This window comes from Labrus bergylta, chromosome 20 (genome assembly GCF_963930695.1).
Source record: "Labrus bergylta chromosome 20, fLabBer1.1, whole genome shotgun sequence".
Lineage (NCBI taxonomy): Eukaryota > Metazoa > Chordata > Actinopteri > Labriformes > Labridae > Labrus > Labrus bergylta.
In genome coordinates, this window is record NC_089214.1 from 5,001 (window position 1) to 22,500 (window position 17,500).

General features: G+C 44.1%; 1 protein-coding gene across 1 annotated transcript in view; it reads left to right on the forward strand.

Annotated features, from left to right (window-relative positions):
- The first annotated feature begins 1,161 nt into the window (after nt 1–1,161).
- Nucleotides 1,162–17,500, forward strand: part of lama1 (laminin, alpha 1) — a 40,927-nt gene continuing 24,588 nt past the window's right edge. Inside the window, exons 1-25 of the mRNA XM_065949069.1 lie at nt 1,162–1,231; nt 3,445–3,615; nt 5,708–5,820; nt 6,174–6,225; nt 6,754–6,944; nt 7,190–7,369; nt 7,455–7,544; nt 7,635–7,752; nt 7,870–8,048; nt 8,261–8,354; nt 8,546–8,703; nt 9,680–9,820; nt 9,916–10,074; nt 10,209–10,310; nt 10,423–10,637; nt 12,259–12,370; nt 12,492–12,602; nt 12,779–12,900; nt 12,984–13,070; nt 13,148–13,359; nt 13,813–13,919; nt 14,711–14,891; nt 14,978–15,114; nt 16,082–16,315; nt 16,582–16,716. Coding sequence (XP_065805141.1) covers nt 1,177–1,231; nt 3,445–3,615; nt 5,708–5,820; nt 6,174–6,225; nt 6,754–6,944; nt 7,190–7,369; nt 7,455–7,544; nt 7,635–7,752; nt 7,870–8,048; nt 8,261–8,354; nt 8,546–8,703; nt 9,680–9,820; nt 9,916–10,074; nt 10,209–10,310; nt 10,423–10,637; nt 12,259–12,370; nt 12,492–12,602; nt 12,779–12,900; nt 12,984–13,070; nt 13,148–13,359; nt 13,813–13,919; nt 14,711–14,891; nt 14,978–15,114; nt 16,082–16,315; nt 16,582–16,716 — 3,456 coding nt within the window. The 5' untranslated portion in view covers nt 1,162–1,176. The remainder of the gene's footprint in view (nt 1,232–3,444; nt 3,616–5,707; nt 5,821–6,173; nt 6,226–6,753; nt 6,945–7,189; nt 7,370–7,454; nt 7,545–7,634; nt 7,753–7,869; nt 8,049–8,260; nt 8,355–8,545; nt 8,704–9,679; nt 9,821–9,915; nt 10,075–10,208; nt 10,311–10,422; nt 10,638–12,258; nt 12,371–12,491; nt 12,603–12,778; nt 12,901–12,983; nt 13,071–13,147; nt 13,360–13,812; nt 13,920–14,710; nt 14,892–14,977; nt 15,115–16,081; nt 16,316–16,581; nt 16,717–17,500) is intronic.

The following is a 17,500-nucleotide window of genomic DNA, read 5'->3' on the forward strand; positions in this document are numbered from 1 at the left end:
TTCCATGTTGGTATTTATTTTGGAACAAAGAAAGAGGTTCATAGTCTTAATCCCCCATCTACCTGCAGAGTGCACAACTCATCCTGCTGACACACAAAAGTCTGAGACTCTTACTGATTTTGCCCAGCAGGGGGAGCTGTTGGATCAGGGTTCACTTTAAGTTTCTCTTTGATTGTCTTCTAATAGTTGAAGTACCTAAATATAAGGTGAACCCCTCAGTTATATATGTATTTTATATTTTACGAGAAAATACATTCTGTGTAAGATGATCTGTTATTGATTAAATAAAACAAGGATTTATTCCAGAGCTATAGGTCGACATCATCTTAAATACCAACAGAATCAGAGAAAGTTAGAATGTGACAAAGACAGAGAGAAGATAAGAATACGTACAAAACAATCAAAGAGAGAGCGACAGATAAAAGTTAATCAAAGAAAACACCCCCCTCTCCCAGATGGTACGGTCTGTCCCCTTGGCTGAGACAATAGTTTGAGTTGAATGAGCTCAGACAGTTAAAGGAGTAGACCGCTGTTTTAACATAATTTAACCCTTTCCTCTGAGTCACATTAAAGACTGATGAAACACTTAAATGACTCTGACAACATGAATCTCTGAACATGTTCAGCATATCTGATGAGAAACAATAAATTATTAATGAACTGTGATTCAATTTGATTTTATCCTGAAAACTTTTTAATATGATTTTATTGCTGTAAGAGAACTTCCCAACAACTAAGGCTGATAATGATTAATATATAAATAATCTAATGCGTATTTTCTTACAGTCAGTGTGATGTCATCACATTAAACTGTTGTTTAATTATCACTGATGTGTTATGTAATTTTACTCAAGTCTTTAATTCTGAAAGTCTCATGTTTTATTGTCACTTCTGAAGAAGGAGGTTAAAGTAGTAAAGATGTAAAGCTATTTTAGTCAACCAAAAATGTGAAATAAACGTACTAAACACACCCCCACCCCGCCACCAGCCGACCAAATGGTACAGTCCCCCTGCCCTCCCCTCCCCTCCCCCTCCCCCTCTTATTGAACTGAATGAATGAGAAAGAATCACAGTGGCATTCACATTCCTCTGCACCCGTTTATACTGCCACGGCTCCCAGTCTGAGTGCAGTTAGTCCCAGTCTGGATCCAGGTAGTCCCAGTGATAGTTGCAGAGATGAAGTTGTTGCTGTTGTTGTTGCTGATGGAGCGAGCTGCAGCTCAGCAAAGAGGTGAGAGAATTTCTGTTTCACTGTTTTCATTTCATGCAGTTTAATCAAGATGAATTTAATGTTTTGGGTTTGAGGATTAGACTTATTCTGTCTCTGTGTGTCCCGGTCGTCAGGTTGGGTTTGATATATTTATAGTGTTTTTATATATATATATATTTATATACTTTATATATATATGATTTTAAATTCTTCTCGATCTGTTTCACTTTCTTTTGGGTAGATTTCTTAAATTTCTCTCCAACTTTCTGAAACTTTTCTAACTGACACAAATAAAGTATTTTATTGATAATAAATCAGTCATCTGATGTCTCTGATCAAAGGTTTCATGAATCAATCAGCTAGGCTTAGGGTATGGGGGGGTTACGGGGGTATGGGGGGGTTAGGGGGGTATGGGGGATTGGGGGGCTTTGGGTTTTTATGTGATCTGTAGTGTTTAGGGTATTTTTTTAAGTGTAGATTGTTTTCAATCCTGTCTGGGAGTCTCTGAGAGGTCGAGGTGAATCCTTGAGCGCCCTTTATCTGTTTAGTCTGGTTTTTAGGTTTTTATCAGTGACCTTCACGTTTGTTCTGACTTCATTTAAAAAAAACTTTATTATTTACATGTTTTTAACTTCTATAACAATGTGTGTGTGTGTGTGTCTGTGTGTGTGTGTGTGTTTGTTTGTGTGTGTGTCTGTGTGTGTGTGTGTGTGTGTGTGTGTGTCCTGCTGGGTAGCAGACGCAAGTGTTTACTACCAAGCTCCGCCCACTTCCTCTAGACACACAATGCCCCCACACACACCTACATTACAATAACAGTGTTTGTTACCTCGTCTTTACACATTTACAGAGACCCAAACACCTCTGTCTCTCTCACACACACACACACACACACACACACACACAGACATACACACACACACACACACACACACACACACACACACACACACACACACAGACACACACACACACACACACAGACACACACACACACACACACACACACAGACATACACACACACACACACTCACACACACACACACACACACACACACACACACACACACAGACATACACACACACACACACACACAGACACACACACACACACACACACACACACAGACACACACACACAGACATACACACACACACACACACAGACATACACACACACACACACACACACACACACACACACACACACACACACACACACAGACATACACACACACACACACACACACACACACACACACACACACAGACATACACACACACATACACACACACATACACACACACACAAATACATACACACACACACACACACACACACAGACACACACACACACACACACATACACACACACACACACACACACACACAGACATACACACACACACACACACACACACACACACACACACACACACACACATACACACACACACAGACATACACACACACACACACACACTGGTGTTTCATGTTTTCCTCCACACCCTCCTGATATTCTCACTCTGAGCGTCATGTGATCACAAACATCTGAATGTTTCTCCTCCAGCCTCCTCGTATTTATTCTGCAGAAAGTCAGAGTGATCTGATGTGAGAACACAGCAGGATATAATCAGGAGAATTCACCTGGAGGGGGGGGTGACCTTTACTCCCTGTGATCGCTGCACGACCATAGACTGTCTGCACGCCACCTCTACCATCTCCGTGCTCTAATACAAACACACATTCTTATTGTAGAGTCCTATGGAGGACTCTGCTGCTTCAACTACCACTTCCATGTTGTTCTTTGTCTAACCTCTGGAGACCCCCCCCCCCCCCCGTCTGATAGGGATAGTCTCCTGCTGGCTGTGAGGTGAATGTGTGAACAACAAGATGGGGGGGTTGTAAAGACCACCCAGTTAAATTATCCCACCTCCCCAGCTGATCACACACAACCATCATTAACATGTGTGTGTTTCTCTTTGTGTGTGTGTGTGTGTGTGTGTGTTTCTCTTTGTGTGTGTGTGTGTCTGTGTGTGTGTGTGTGTGTGTGTGTGTGTCTGTCTGTGTGTGTGTGTGTGTGTGTGTGTGTTTCTCTTTGTGTGTGTGTGTGTGTCTGTGTGTGTGTGTGTGTGTCTGTCTGTCTGTGTGTGTGTGTGTTTCTCTTTGTGTGTATGTGTGTGTATGTGTGTGTGTTAACACTGAATGCTAACATTTAGCTTTGTGTTTCAGGTCTCTTTCCCGCCATCTTGAACTTGGCGAGTAACGCTGTGATCAGCAGTAACGCCACGTGTGGAGATTCAGGACCAGAAGTTTACTGTAAACTGGTTGAACACGTTCCAGGGCGACGGATCAAGAACCCACACTGCCCAAAGTGTGACGCCGACTCAGTCCTGACCAAAGGTACCAAACCAGACCCACAACACACCGTCCCCTGCAGCCAGAGTTCACTTTAAGTTAAAGTCCACTTTGTGGGAGTTGAGGATGAAGTTCCATCTATTAGGGTTAGGCGTCAGGGGTTAGGGGTCAGGGTAAACCCTGAGGCAGAGCTCAGGAAACCAGGATGGAACAAAACAGGTCCAAAATAAAAATGGAGCGAGTTGTGGAGCAGGTATGTCGACAAGAGGAAGTTGTAAAGTGCACAAAGGCTCACACTAAACAGGGACAGTGAATGAACTGGTTAGGGTTAGAAAAGAGAAGACTTAGAGGGACCCGTGAGGTCTGGGGTAGTCCTGTACTGCCATCTCCCCAAGAACCTAAAACAGATGGGGACTCAATGTGCCCATTGTGTTCAGAGATACTTTAGACATATTCTGTCAGGTTATAAGATCTGTTACAAACATGCTGACATAAACAGGTGATGGGTTAGGGAGGAATAAGTAAGAAAGGGGGAGGCAGGAGTCAGGCCCCCCAAAGGAGGCAGGGAGTCATTAGGAGTCAGGCCCCCTAAAGGAGCAGGAGTCATTAGGAGTCAGGCCCCATAAAGGAGGCAGAAGTCAGGCCCCCTAAAGGAGCAGGAGTCAAGCCCCCTAAAGGATAGGAGTCATAAGGAGTCAGGCCCCATAAAGGAGGCAGAAGTCAGGCCCCCTAAAGGACAGGAGTCATTAGGAGTCAGGCCCCCCAAAGGACAGGAGTCATTAGGAGTCAGGCCCCCCAAAGGACAGGAGTCATTAGGAGTCAGGCCCCCTAAAGGACAGTAGTCATTAGGAGTCAGGCCCCCCAAAGGACAGGAGTCATTAGGAGTCAGGCCCCCTAAAGGACAGGAGTCATTAGGAGTCAGGCCCCCCAAAGGACAGGAGTCATTAGGAGTCAGGCCCCCCAAAGGACAGGAGTCATTAGGAGTCAGGCCCCCTAAAGGACAGTAGTCATTAGGAGTCAGGCCCCCCAAAGGACAGGAGTCATTAGGAGTCAGGCCCCCTAAAGGACAGTAGTCATTAGGAGTCAGGCCCCCTAAAGGACAGGAGTCATTAGGAGTCAGGCCCCCCAAAGGACAGGAGTCATTAGGAGTCAGGCCCCCCAAAGGACAGGAGTCATTAGGAGTCAGGCCCCCCAAAGGACAGGAGTCATTAGGAGTCAGGCCCCCTAAAGGACAGTAGTCATTAGGAGTCAGCAGGTAAGTGGACAGTTTATTTTGTAGTACTGTTGATCCCCTGAGAGGACATTGTGGAGGTTTGGGGGCAGGAGTAAAACAGGGAGACTGGCACCTCTCTAGCTACCAGACCAATTTCCAGACTCGATCCAGTGAACCTCTGGTTCTCAACCCAATCCCCTACAGACTGAGCTGCTGCTGCCCCAATAGGACAGATCATATCAGCGTTGTTACCTGCAGCTAACGTGTACTGATCCTGGGTCTGATTAAGGGGGTATGCTGTTTGGGTTCTAGAACCACTAAGGGCCATGTGGTAGGGTGTTTGACTAAAGGCCATGTTACAGGGTATATACCTTTAATTTAGACCAGTACTCACAGTACTTTTGACCAGTACTCACAGTGCTTTAGACCAGTACTCACAGTACCTTAGACCAGTACTCACAGTGCTTTAGACCAGTACTCACAGTACTTTAGACCAGTACTCACAGTGCTTTAGACCAGTACTCACAGTACCTTAGACCAGTACTCACAGTGCTTTAGACCAGTACTCACAGTACCTTAGACCAGTACTCACAGTGCTTTAGACCAGTACTCACAGTACCTTAGACCAGTACTCACAGTGCTTTAGACCAGTACTCACAGTACTTTTGACCAGTACTCACAGTGCTTTAGACCAGTACTCACAGTACCTTAGACCAGTACTCACAGTGCTTTAGACCAGTACTCACAGTACCTTAGACCAGTACTCACAGTGCTTTAGACAAGTACTCACAGTACTTTTGACCAGTACTCACAGTGCTTTAGACCAGTACTCACAGTACTTTAGACCAGTACTCACAATACTTTACAGAAGTATAACAAATATTAGTTGTATTTTTAATAAGGCTACTTTTTTGTGTTGTTCAGAGCGTCATCCAATCACAAACGCCATCGATGGAACCAATCAGTGGTGGCAGAGTCCGAGTATCAAAAATGGACAGCAGTTTCACTGGGTCTCCATCACACTGGATCTGAAACAGGTAACACATGTGTACACACACTGGACCTGAAGGTAAAATAATATTCATATGTTTCTGATTTTAGATGTACTTTATTAATCCTGAAACAGGAAATTTAATTTTTGTTAACGTATTTCTCTGAGAGAGAAATCTGAATCTGAATCTGTTTTTAAAGGAAGACCTGAGCGTAGCGTTAGTTCAGGCAGGCCACGGAGTCACACTCTGTTATCATGCCAGAGTTTCAGTAACAGCTGATCTCATGCAAGCCGCATCAGCTGATGGTCAGCTTATTTGCCTGAAAGCATCCTATTGGCTAAACAGTACCAGGTAAAAACAGAACAGGTGAAGGTGATGACTGTTTCCTTTTTGTTCAGATCTTTCAGGTGGCTTACATCATCATCAAGGCCGCCAACTCTCCCCGACCAGGTGAGACCTTTCTGTCTGTTTGACCTGTCTGTCTCTCTGATCTGGCTGTCTCTCTCTCTATTGGACCAGCCAGGCTGACGTGTCAAATTCAAATTCAAATGGCTTTATTTGAATGACGTTTGGGTTAAACATGTTGCCAAAGCAAAATATACAATACACATTATAATCATTTACATATGAAATTAAATAATTAAGAAAAATACAATTACATAAAAGGGTAATGAAAATTATTTACAGATGAGTAAACATGTCTTATATTGTGACCAGACATGTATTGTGACATGAAGAACCTTGAATATAAATAACTTCCATAGAACCGTCTCTCACTCGATGACATGCAGACACATTCTGCTGATATCTCTACAGCTCTCTTCTCCCAGAGTGATTCTCATCTGTTCCTCTTTAGGGAGGGAAAGAAAGCAGGGGATTCGATCATTAAATCTGGGAAAGAAGGTGTCTCTAATGTCTTTATATTTGGGGCATTTCTGAACTGTCTCTCTGACCTGACCTGACCTGTCTCTCTGTCAGGCAATTGGATCCTGGAGCGCTCAATGGATGGTTTGACCTTTGAACCTTGGCAGTTTTATGCTGTCAGTGATTCTGAGTGTTTGACTCATTACAACGTGACTCCTAGACTCGGGTCACCCACCTTCAAGGGTGACACGGAGGTCATCTGCACGTCTTTCTACTCCAAACTGGACCCTCTGGAACACGGAGAGGTGAGACAGGCATTCTGTCCGTCTGTCTGTCCTGAATGTGTTTCTTAACCTTTGTCTCTCTGTCTCTCTCAGTTCAATTCAAAAGGGCTTTTGGCATGAGAAACAGACGTTTACATTGCCAATGTTAAAATCAATATAAAGTACTCTACCTATTTCTGACCTGTCTCTCTCTCTCTCTCTCTCACCTGTCTCTCACTTGTCTCTCTCCCTCTCACCTGTCTCTATTTTAACTGTTTCTCACTCAGATCCACACCTCCCTGATTAACGGGCGACCTGGAGCTGATGATACGACCCCCGAACTCTTGAACTTCACTTCGGCTCGTTACATCAGACTGAGGCTTCAGCGAATCAGGACGCTAAACGCTGACCTAATGACACTGATCAGCAGGGACCCCAAACAAATTGACCCCATTGTTACCCGGAGGGTGAGACAGGCTTTCAGAGAGACACACAGCTCTTAATGTTTGTGTGATCAACATGATGCATAATTCAATGTTTGTGTTTTTTTAGTATTATTACTCAATCAAGGACATCTCTGTGGGCGGGATGTGTATCTGTTATGGCCACGCCCAGAGCTGCCCATTGGACCCTGTTAGCAAGGTAACCACAACCTGCTTTACCTGTGTGTTTACCTTAGAAGGTAAACATCTTGGTTTACTTTAACCTGAGTTTGTGTGTGTGTGTTTCCAGAAGCTGCAGTGTGTGTGTGAGCACAACACCTGTGGAGAGAACTGTAATGAGTGTTGCCCTGGTTACCACCAGCAGCCATGGCAACCAGGAACCATCTCTGAGGGGAATACATGTGAACGTAAGAAACATCTGTCTGTCTCTTCCCTGTCTGAATCACAGCTGTCTGTGTCCACCTGTCTGTCTCTCACCTGTCTGTCTCTCACCTCTCTGTGTCGCTCACCTGTTTGTCTTTCAGCGTGTAATTGTCACAACAAAGCTGTCAACTGTTTCTACAATCAGACCGTCTCTGACCTCTCACTGAGTTTAAACTCTCGCGGCGCTCGGCGAGGAGGCGGAGTCTGTATCAACTGTCAACAGAACACTGCTGGCATCAACTGTGAGAACTGTTCTGATGGATTTTACAGACCAACTGAGGTAGTAAGAACCAGTGCCTGTACTACTACACACCTGTACTGTACTCAGAACTACTACCTGTACTACTACACACCTGTACTGTACTCAGAACTACATACTGATATATGATATACACCTCATGGTCTTACTTTTAATTTAGAATGGTATTAATAACTTGAACTGACAATGACATCATTTTTCCAAGCATGTCTTTTTCTTGTGTATGTTTGTAGGTCTCTCCATATTCAGACTCTCCGTGTGTGGAGTGTAACTGTGATCTAAAAGGATCCGAGTCTTCAGTCTGCACCAGAGACGACACACAACCAGGTTTTTATTATGGTCAATTTAACAGTTATCGTTACAATGCTCTACACAGCAGCTTGATCATATCTCTGACATATTCTTCCTTTAACGTTTAGTTTGTTTAGTTGGTTCTAAGAGTGTGTGTTTGTGTGCCTGTGTGTGTGTGCCTGTGTGTGTGTGTGTGTGTGTGTGTGTGCGTGTGTGTGCATGAGCAGGTGTCTCAACAGGTCAGTGTGTGTGTAAGGAGGGTTTTACAGGTCGACAGTGTGATCGTTGTGCATTTGGATACAGAGATTTTCCTCAATGTGTTCGCTGTGAGTGCAACCTCTCTGGGAGCATCAACTCAGACCCCTGCAGCCCCTGCATCTGCAAGGTAATAACACTGACTTTTTTAATTATATAACTGTCCGTAATGGCACCACTGTTAGGAATCTAGGAATTCTTTTTGATCAAGATATGTCCTTTAACTTGCACATAAAACAAATTTCAAGAACAGCCTATTTTCACCTTCGTAATATATCCAAGATCACAAATATCCTGTCACAAAATGATGCAGAAAAACTAGTTCATGCATTTGTTACCTCCAGGTTGGATTATTGTAATTCTCTTTTGTCAGGGTGCTCTGGCAAGTCTCTAAAGACTCTTCAACTGGTCCAGAAAGCTGCAGCTCGTGTACTGACTAGAACTAAGAAAAGGGACCACATTACTCCTGTGTTGGCTTCTCTGAACTGGCTCCCTATACAATCTAGAATAGAATTCAAGATCCTTCTTCTCACTTATAAAGCTCTAAATGGCCAGGCACCATTTTATCTTAAGGAGCTACTAGTACCATACTGTCCCTCGAGAACATTACGATCCTAGAATGCAGGCCTACTCGTGGTACCTACGGTCTCTAAATGTACTATGGGAGGTAGAGCCTTCAGTTATCAGGCCTGCTCGTGGTATCTACGGTCTCTAAATGTACTATGGGAGGTAGAGCCTTCAGTTATCAGGCCTGCTCGTGGTACCTACGGTCTCTAAATGTACTATGGGAGGTAGAGCCTTCAGTTATTAGGTTCCTCTCCTCTGGAATCATCTACCAGTCAGGATGCGGGAGGCAGACACAGTCTGTACTTTCAAGAATAGGCTGAAAACGTACCATTGTGATAAATCTTGTAGTAAGGGCTGGTACAGGTATTGACCAGCTCCTAGTTATGCTGCTATAAACTTAGACTGCTGGACCTGGCCCCCTTGAGCTCCTCTCTCTCTCTCTTTCTCTCTTGACACTTTTGCTTGCTCATGGTCAGTTTAAATAGGTCTCTATAATAATGTTAAAAAGAGTATGGACTCACCTATCCTCTCCTCCTCAGGTCAATGTGATGGGAGCTCACTGTGATCTGTGTAAACCGGGTTACTATGACCTGCAGGACAGTAATCCGCTCGGCTGCACCGACTGTTTCTGTTTTGGTGTGTCGGATGTCTGTGAGAGCTCTGCCTGGTTGACAGCTCAGGTAAACCATAGACACACATTTGAACAGTTAACACACACCTGTATTCAAACAAATGGTTTTATTGTAAAATAATTTATTATTTTACATTTTTTTAGGTTCACCAGGCAGATGCTTTGCTTCGTCCCTCTCAGTCCCCTTACATCTCCCCTACCATACATGGCAATGACCTCCCCATCCCCGTCAACATCTCCTCAGGCCACACCCACCTAGAAGTGCTGTCGTGGACAGCACCTAAGCATTTCCTTGGCAACAAGGTTTGCAACTATTTCTATTTAGTCATTATGCTATCAATTAGTAAACAGCAACCTTACTGTCTGTGTTCATATTTGTCTACCATTCTGTCTTTCTGTCTACCTGTCTGTTTACCTTACGGCCCGTCTGTCTCTAGCTCGTATCCTATGGAGGTTTCTTGAACTTCTCTGTGGTTTATGATGTCCCGTTGGACAATGAAGACCATTCTCTCCCTGCCCACTGTGACATCATCATTGAGGTGAGAAAAAATGTCTAAAATAAGCTGCTATCTGGTAAATCAAAACATGACATCAAAGCCTTCATAGTGTCTTTATGGAATACAACACTCTGTTTCTCTCTTTTGTTTCCAGGGTAACAGTCAGGCTGTTCATCTCTCACTTCCTGTCCTCCTGGTTCTCTCTCCTCTGGCTGAGCGCTCAGTTGCTTTAACAATGACACCACGGCAGTTTGTGAAAGTTGAGATGGGCCACCGCGTTACTCGTGATGACCTGCTGTCAGTACTTGCTGATGTGACCACACTGAAGGTCAAAATTCACGTGAATGCCTCCACTGATGGGCCGATATAGTAAGAATAAAATCTTCAGATTACATCCAGAAAACTAAAACTATCTGTTCCCATCTGATCCCCCACTTCAAGACGACTGATGCAGACTCCATCTTTTCAGGGGGTTCCAGGGTACAGTAGGGTTATGGGGTAGAATAGGCTATACTGGGGGTATGGGATATGCAGGGATATGGGGTGCACTTGGAGTATGGGGTACACTAGAGGTATTGAATGCTGTGTAAGGGGTACACTAGGAGTATGGGTTACAATGGAAGTGATGGCGATAATTGGGTTCTGGTTTTTTTTTCACACTCTGACTTCCAGGGAGCTCCAAGGCATTAAGATTCCCTCTGATCAGTCTGGGGTCATGTTTCCCTCACTTCTTCACTAACAGTCACCTGTTTCAATCAATCAATCAATCAATTTTTATTTGTATTTGTATAGCGTCAACTCATAACAAGTGTTGTCTCAAGACACTTTACAAAAAGCAGGTAAATACCTTACTCTTTGTCTGTTAACATTACAAAAGAGCAGGTAAAAAGACCTTACTCATTGTTATGTTACAAAAAGCAGGTAAAAGACCTTACTTATTGCTATATTACAAAGACCCGGCCTATCCATCATGAGCACTTTAGCAAAGCAGCAAAAGTTACAGTGGTAAGAAAAAACTTTCTTATTAAAAGGCAGAAATCTTCAGCTGGATCCCCGGCTCATGATGAAACAACCTTCGCAGGTCTAGACTGCACCGGGCTTGGAAAGGGATAGGGGGAGAGATGGGATAAGCTGCAGGAAGAGGGATAGGGAGCAAGGGGGTGGGGGGAGGCAAGCCGTCCATCAACAATCCGGTGGGGAGGGGGGGGGGGGGGTTGTTCTGGCAGGCCGTCAACCAACGATCTCGGGGAGCCTAAGAGAGCTCAAGAGCTCTCAGGAAAGTAGGTGGTTAGTGACTGAGATTTACAGATAGATACATGCAGTAATATGATGTACTGTATATGCACAGAGAGAGAGAGAGAGAGAGAGAGAGAGAGAGAGAGAGAGAGAGAGAGAGAGAGAGGAGCTCAAGGTGCCAGTTCCCCTGGTAGTCTAAGCCTATAGCAGCATAACTAAGAGCTGGTCTACACCAGCACTAACTATAAGATTTATCAAAAAGGAAAGTTCTATTCTTAAAAATACAGACTGTGTCTGCCTCCCGGACCCCGGCTGGAAGATGATTCCAGAGGAGAGGAGCCTGATAACTGAAGGCTTTACCCCCCATAGTACACTTAGAGACTGTAGGTACCACGAGTAGGCCTGCATTCTGGGACTGTAATGTTCTCGAGGGACAGTACGGCACTATTTAGAGCTTTGTAAGTGAGAAGAAGGATCTTGAATTCTATTCTAGACTGTATAGGGAGCCAGTTCAGAGAAGCCAACACATGAATAATGTGGTCCCTTTTCCTGGTTCTGGTCAGTACACGAGCTGCAGCGTTCTGGACTAGTTGTAGAGTCTTTAGAGACTTACCAGAGCACCCTGACAAAAGAGAGTTACAATAATCCAACCTGGAGGTAACAAATGCATGAACTAGTTTTTCTGCATCATTTTGTAACAGGATATTCCTGATCTTGGATATATTATGTTTACCATCTTTTACCTATCTTTCAGTCTTAGTTACCTGTCTCTGGATGTCGCTGACCCGATCTCCATTTCTGGTGATCAGGCGGTTGCTGTGGAGATGTGTGAGTGTCCATGGGGATACAGTGGCACTTCCTGTGAGGTCAGAAGTTAACTTCATTCAGCTTCCTGTTTGGATTCTTCCCTTTTTACTGTTAGTCACCTGCATACTGTGATGAGTATTTTTTTATATGCATTTCTGATTGTGTATTTCTGTGTTGCAGGCATGTCTCCCTGGTTTTTTCAGAGTGGGAGGAGTTTTGTTTGGAGGGAACTGTCTGCCGTGTGAGTGTAATGACCACGCCACCGAGTGTGATAGCAACGGAGTCTGTTTGGTCAGTCAGTAATTTATATTTATATTTTTGGGTCATTTTGTCATTTATACAGAGAGCTATATTTTATGAGTTTGGTTCGTTAATGATGAAAACATGTATGCATTTATATACGTTTAAACACAATTGTAATGTTGACAAGAGTTTCTCACACTGTTACCATGGAAATTGTCCCTCAGGGTTGTACCCATAATACCACCGGTCCTCACTGTGATCAGTGTCTTCCTGGTTTCTACGGCGACCCCTCAGAGGGAACAGCTGATGACTGTCTGGTGTGTGCGTGTCCTCTAATGTCCAACAGGTTTGTTTTGTGTTTAGATCCAAATTTAAAAAATACATTTTTTAAACTTATGGACAGACTTTAAATATGTCTGTGTTCTTCAGTTTCAGTCCCACCTGTGTGATGGAGCAGTCTGGACAGGTGTTCTGTGACCGGTGTCAGGTGGGATACACAGGAAACTCCTGTGAAAGGTAAGGATGATTGACAGACTCATCATCCAATCAGACAAAGCCATCCCTCTGTAATGCCTGTCTAATTGTGTCATTAGGTGTGCCAGTGGTTTCTATGGAAACCCACAGGCAGTGGGTGGGGCCTGTGTCCGCTGTGAGTGTAACGGTAACGTAGACATCAGGGAGGCGGGGCACTGTGACACTCTCACTGGAGAATGCTTGCGTTGCCTAGGCAACACTGGTGGAAGACACTGCGAGGTCTGTCAACATGGTTACTATGGAGACGCTGTGCACGCTAAGGACTGTCAAGGTGATGCACCCACACACACACACACACACACACACACACACACACATCACCATCAGGGCCTCACATCTCTCTTATCTAAACCATGATGGTTTAATACACAGTTCCTCCAGTGGTCATTGGTGGTACTGTAGCTAATGAGGACTGTGTCTGTGATAAACTGAGTCTTGGAGCAGGGCAGCCTGCTGACTGCAGATTTAAAAGCTACCAGCTGATTGGCCACTTCAGTTGTTTCAGTTTCCTGTTTAAAGCTGTTGGAATGTTGATCCGGATTAGACCTGAACTTTGACCTCTGTTCCTCGATGTTCTGCAGACACATGACTCTGTGTGTGTTTGTGCTGCCACATAATGATACATCTTCAAACTGTTGATGGAACAACAACAACAGCCTTATGTGGAGTGGGCGTGGCTTTCTGTCTGACTGACAATGGGTGGGACTTTTTATTTGTTTCTTAGAGTGTAGCTGTGATGTCAACAACGCCCTCTCCAGCGTGTGTGATGTCACAACAGGTCAGTGTTTGTGTAAAGAGAACGTGAAAGGACGCACCTGTGACCGCTGCCAGGTGAAACTCTCTCTCCCTCACACACTCACACACACACTCACACACACACACACACACACACACACACACACACACACACTCACTCACTCACACACTCACTCACTCACTCACTCACACACACACACACACACACACACACACACACACACACACACACACACACAAACCCGTTCATGTGATTAGATTCAAACTGAAACTGTTTATATCATTTTATTTCTTTTACTGATTTATTTATTATTATAATAATATTATTGTAACGGTGCTTCTTGGATGATGTTGATTATCCTCGGTTGTCTTGCCGTTAACTATAATACTAAACATACTTAATTAAATATATATATTCGGGTAAAAGCACAGGAACAACTTCTGCTGTGCGTGTCTGTAACCGAGCATGACATATCCAGACTGCCCCAACAAACAACAGCAACACCTCACTTGTCTTAAAGCAATATCACTCCTCAAACCGTAACCATGGGTAACCTTAAAGGCATAGTGCATCATATCAAACAGATACTCTTGTACAGTACAAATTGTAAATATAAATGAAATTAGCATTAAATCAAATAATGTATATTATCTCAACCTAAGAAAAATAAAGATCTATAAAATAAAACTTCCCAAAAATAAATTTCATTTCCATCTTACATTATTATTATTATATTATATATTTATTTACTGACTCGTTCAGTTATGGTATTTATATATTTATTTATTTATTACTTATTTCATAAATACCTTTCATGTTGTGTACTGCTTAATTTATTCATTTTTATTCCTCTTTTTTTTTTTAGTCAGGGTTTTTCGGCCTGGAGAGTGGGCGGGGCTGTCAGGCATGTGGCTGCAGCCAATCAGTATCTCTGTCTGAGTCATGTGATGAAGAGGGGCGATGCCAGTGTGTGGTGGGTGTAGCGGGAGACAAGTGTGACCGCTGTAGTCATGGTTACTTTGGTTTTCATACCAACGGCTGTACAGGTACTTACACAGAAAACATAAGACCCCAACCTTGCTGCTGATTGGTTGAATCTGATCTGATTAGATGTGATGTTTCTTCCTCCCAGCATGCACCTGTAATCACACTGGTGGAAACTGTCACATTGACAGTGGCAGGTGCATCTGCCCCGCCCACACACAGGGAGACACCTGCGAAAGGTGTGAGACAGGATACTGGGGTCGCAACCTCGTCACCGGATGCAAGGTACACAAAAGTACACAAACAATTTCACATTTACACACAACTACACGTAAAAGTACACACAATAGAACACACACACATACACAACTACACACACACAGTTTCACACTAACACGCACACATACACAACTACACACACACAGCTACACACACACACACACAGTTTTACACTAACACACACACACACAGCTACACAGACATACACACACGCACACACAGCCACACACACAGCCACACACACACACACACACACACACACACACACACACACACACACACACACACAGTTTCACATTAACACACACACACACACACAGCCACACACACACACACAATTTCACATTAACACACACACACACACACGCACACACAGACAGCTACACACACACACACACACACACACACACACACATTTTCACATTAACACACACGTACACACACAGACAGCCCCACACACACACACACACACACACACAGACAGCCACACACACACACACACAGACAGCCACACACACACACACACACACAATTTCACATTAACACACACACACACACACACACACACAGCCACACACACACACACACACAGTTTCACATTAACACACACACACACACACACACACACAGTTTCACATTAACACACACACACACACACACACAGCCACACACACACACACACACACACACACACACACACAGTTTCACATTAACACACACACACACACACACACACACAGTTTCACACACACACACACATACACAGTTTCACACACACACACAGTTTCACACACACACACACACACACACACACACATACACACACACACACAGTTTCACACACACACACACACACACACACACACACACACACACACAGACACACACACACACAGTTTCACATCATAAACACACACACACACACACACACACACACACACAGGGACACACTAACCTCATGTTGTTTTTCCAGCCATGCAGTTGCAGCGCAGCAGGAAGCTCCACCCCCCAGTGTGATCTGACCAATGGACAGTGTCGCTGCAAAGAGGGCTTCACTGGCAGGTCATGTGATCAGTGTTCACCTGGTTACTATGGTTACCCGAAGTGCTTAGAATGTGGCTGCGAAATGGCGGGAACAGATGAGAAGTTTTGCAACAAAACTCTCGGAGTGTGTGACTGTGGACACACGGGAAAGTGTGTGTGCAAGGTAACACAATGTGTGTGTGTGTGTGTGTGTGTGTGTGTGTGTGTGTTTAATGCAGGATTATGATGCATTCAGAATGAAAAGCTGTTCAAAAGTGACTGTGCACATCACTAGGTATCCCAGCATGCTTTGCACAGGAAATCGGCCACTTTGAATGGACATGAATGAGGGCTGACTGGAAGGCTCTGAGCCGTAAAAAACATGTTTGGTTGAGTTTATTAGATTCCCTGTTAACAACAACAACAACAACATCTTAAAAACACAAACAGGTGGGCGTGGCCGGGCGGCGCTGTGAGGAGTGCGTTTCTGGTTGGTTCGCTCTGTCAGCTGACGGCTGCTTACCATGTTTCTGTTCAGGACTCAGCAGAGACTGTGAGGAGCAGGGAGGCCTCTACAGAGTACCTGTGAGTACACACCTTACTACACACCTTACTACACACCTTACTACACACCTTCAGTACACACCTTACTACACACCTTACTACACACCTTACTACACACCTTCAGTACACACCTTACTACACACCTTACTACACACCTTACTACACACCTTACTACACACCTTACTACACACCTTCAGTACACACCTTACTACACACCTTACTACACACCTTACTACACACCTTACTACACACCTTACTACACACCTTCAGTACACACCTTACTACACACCTTACTACACACCTTACTACACACCTTACTACACACCTTACTACACACCTTCAGTACACACCTTACTACACACCTTACTACACACCTTACTACACACCTTCAGTACACACCTTACTACACACCTTACTACACACCTTACTACACACCTTACTACACACCTTACTACACACCTTCAGTACACACCTTACTACACACCTTACTACACACCTTACTACACACCTTACTACACACCTTACTACACACCTTCAGTACACACCTTACTACACACCTTACTACACACCTTACTTCACACCTTACTTCACACCTTACTACACACCTTACTACACACCTTACTACACACCTTCAGTACACACCTTACTACACACCTTACTACACACCTTACTACACACCTTCAGTACACACCTTACTTCACACCTTACTACACACCTTACTACACACCTTCAGTACACACCTTACTACACACCTTCAGTACACACCTTACTACACACCTTACTACACACCTTACTTCACACCTTA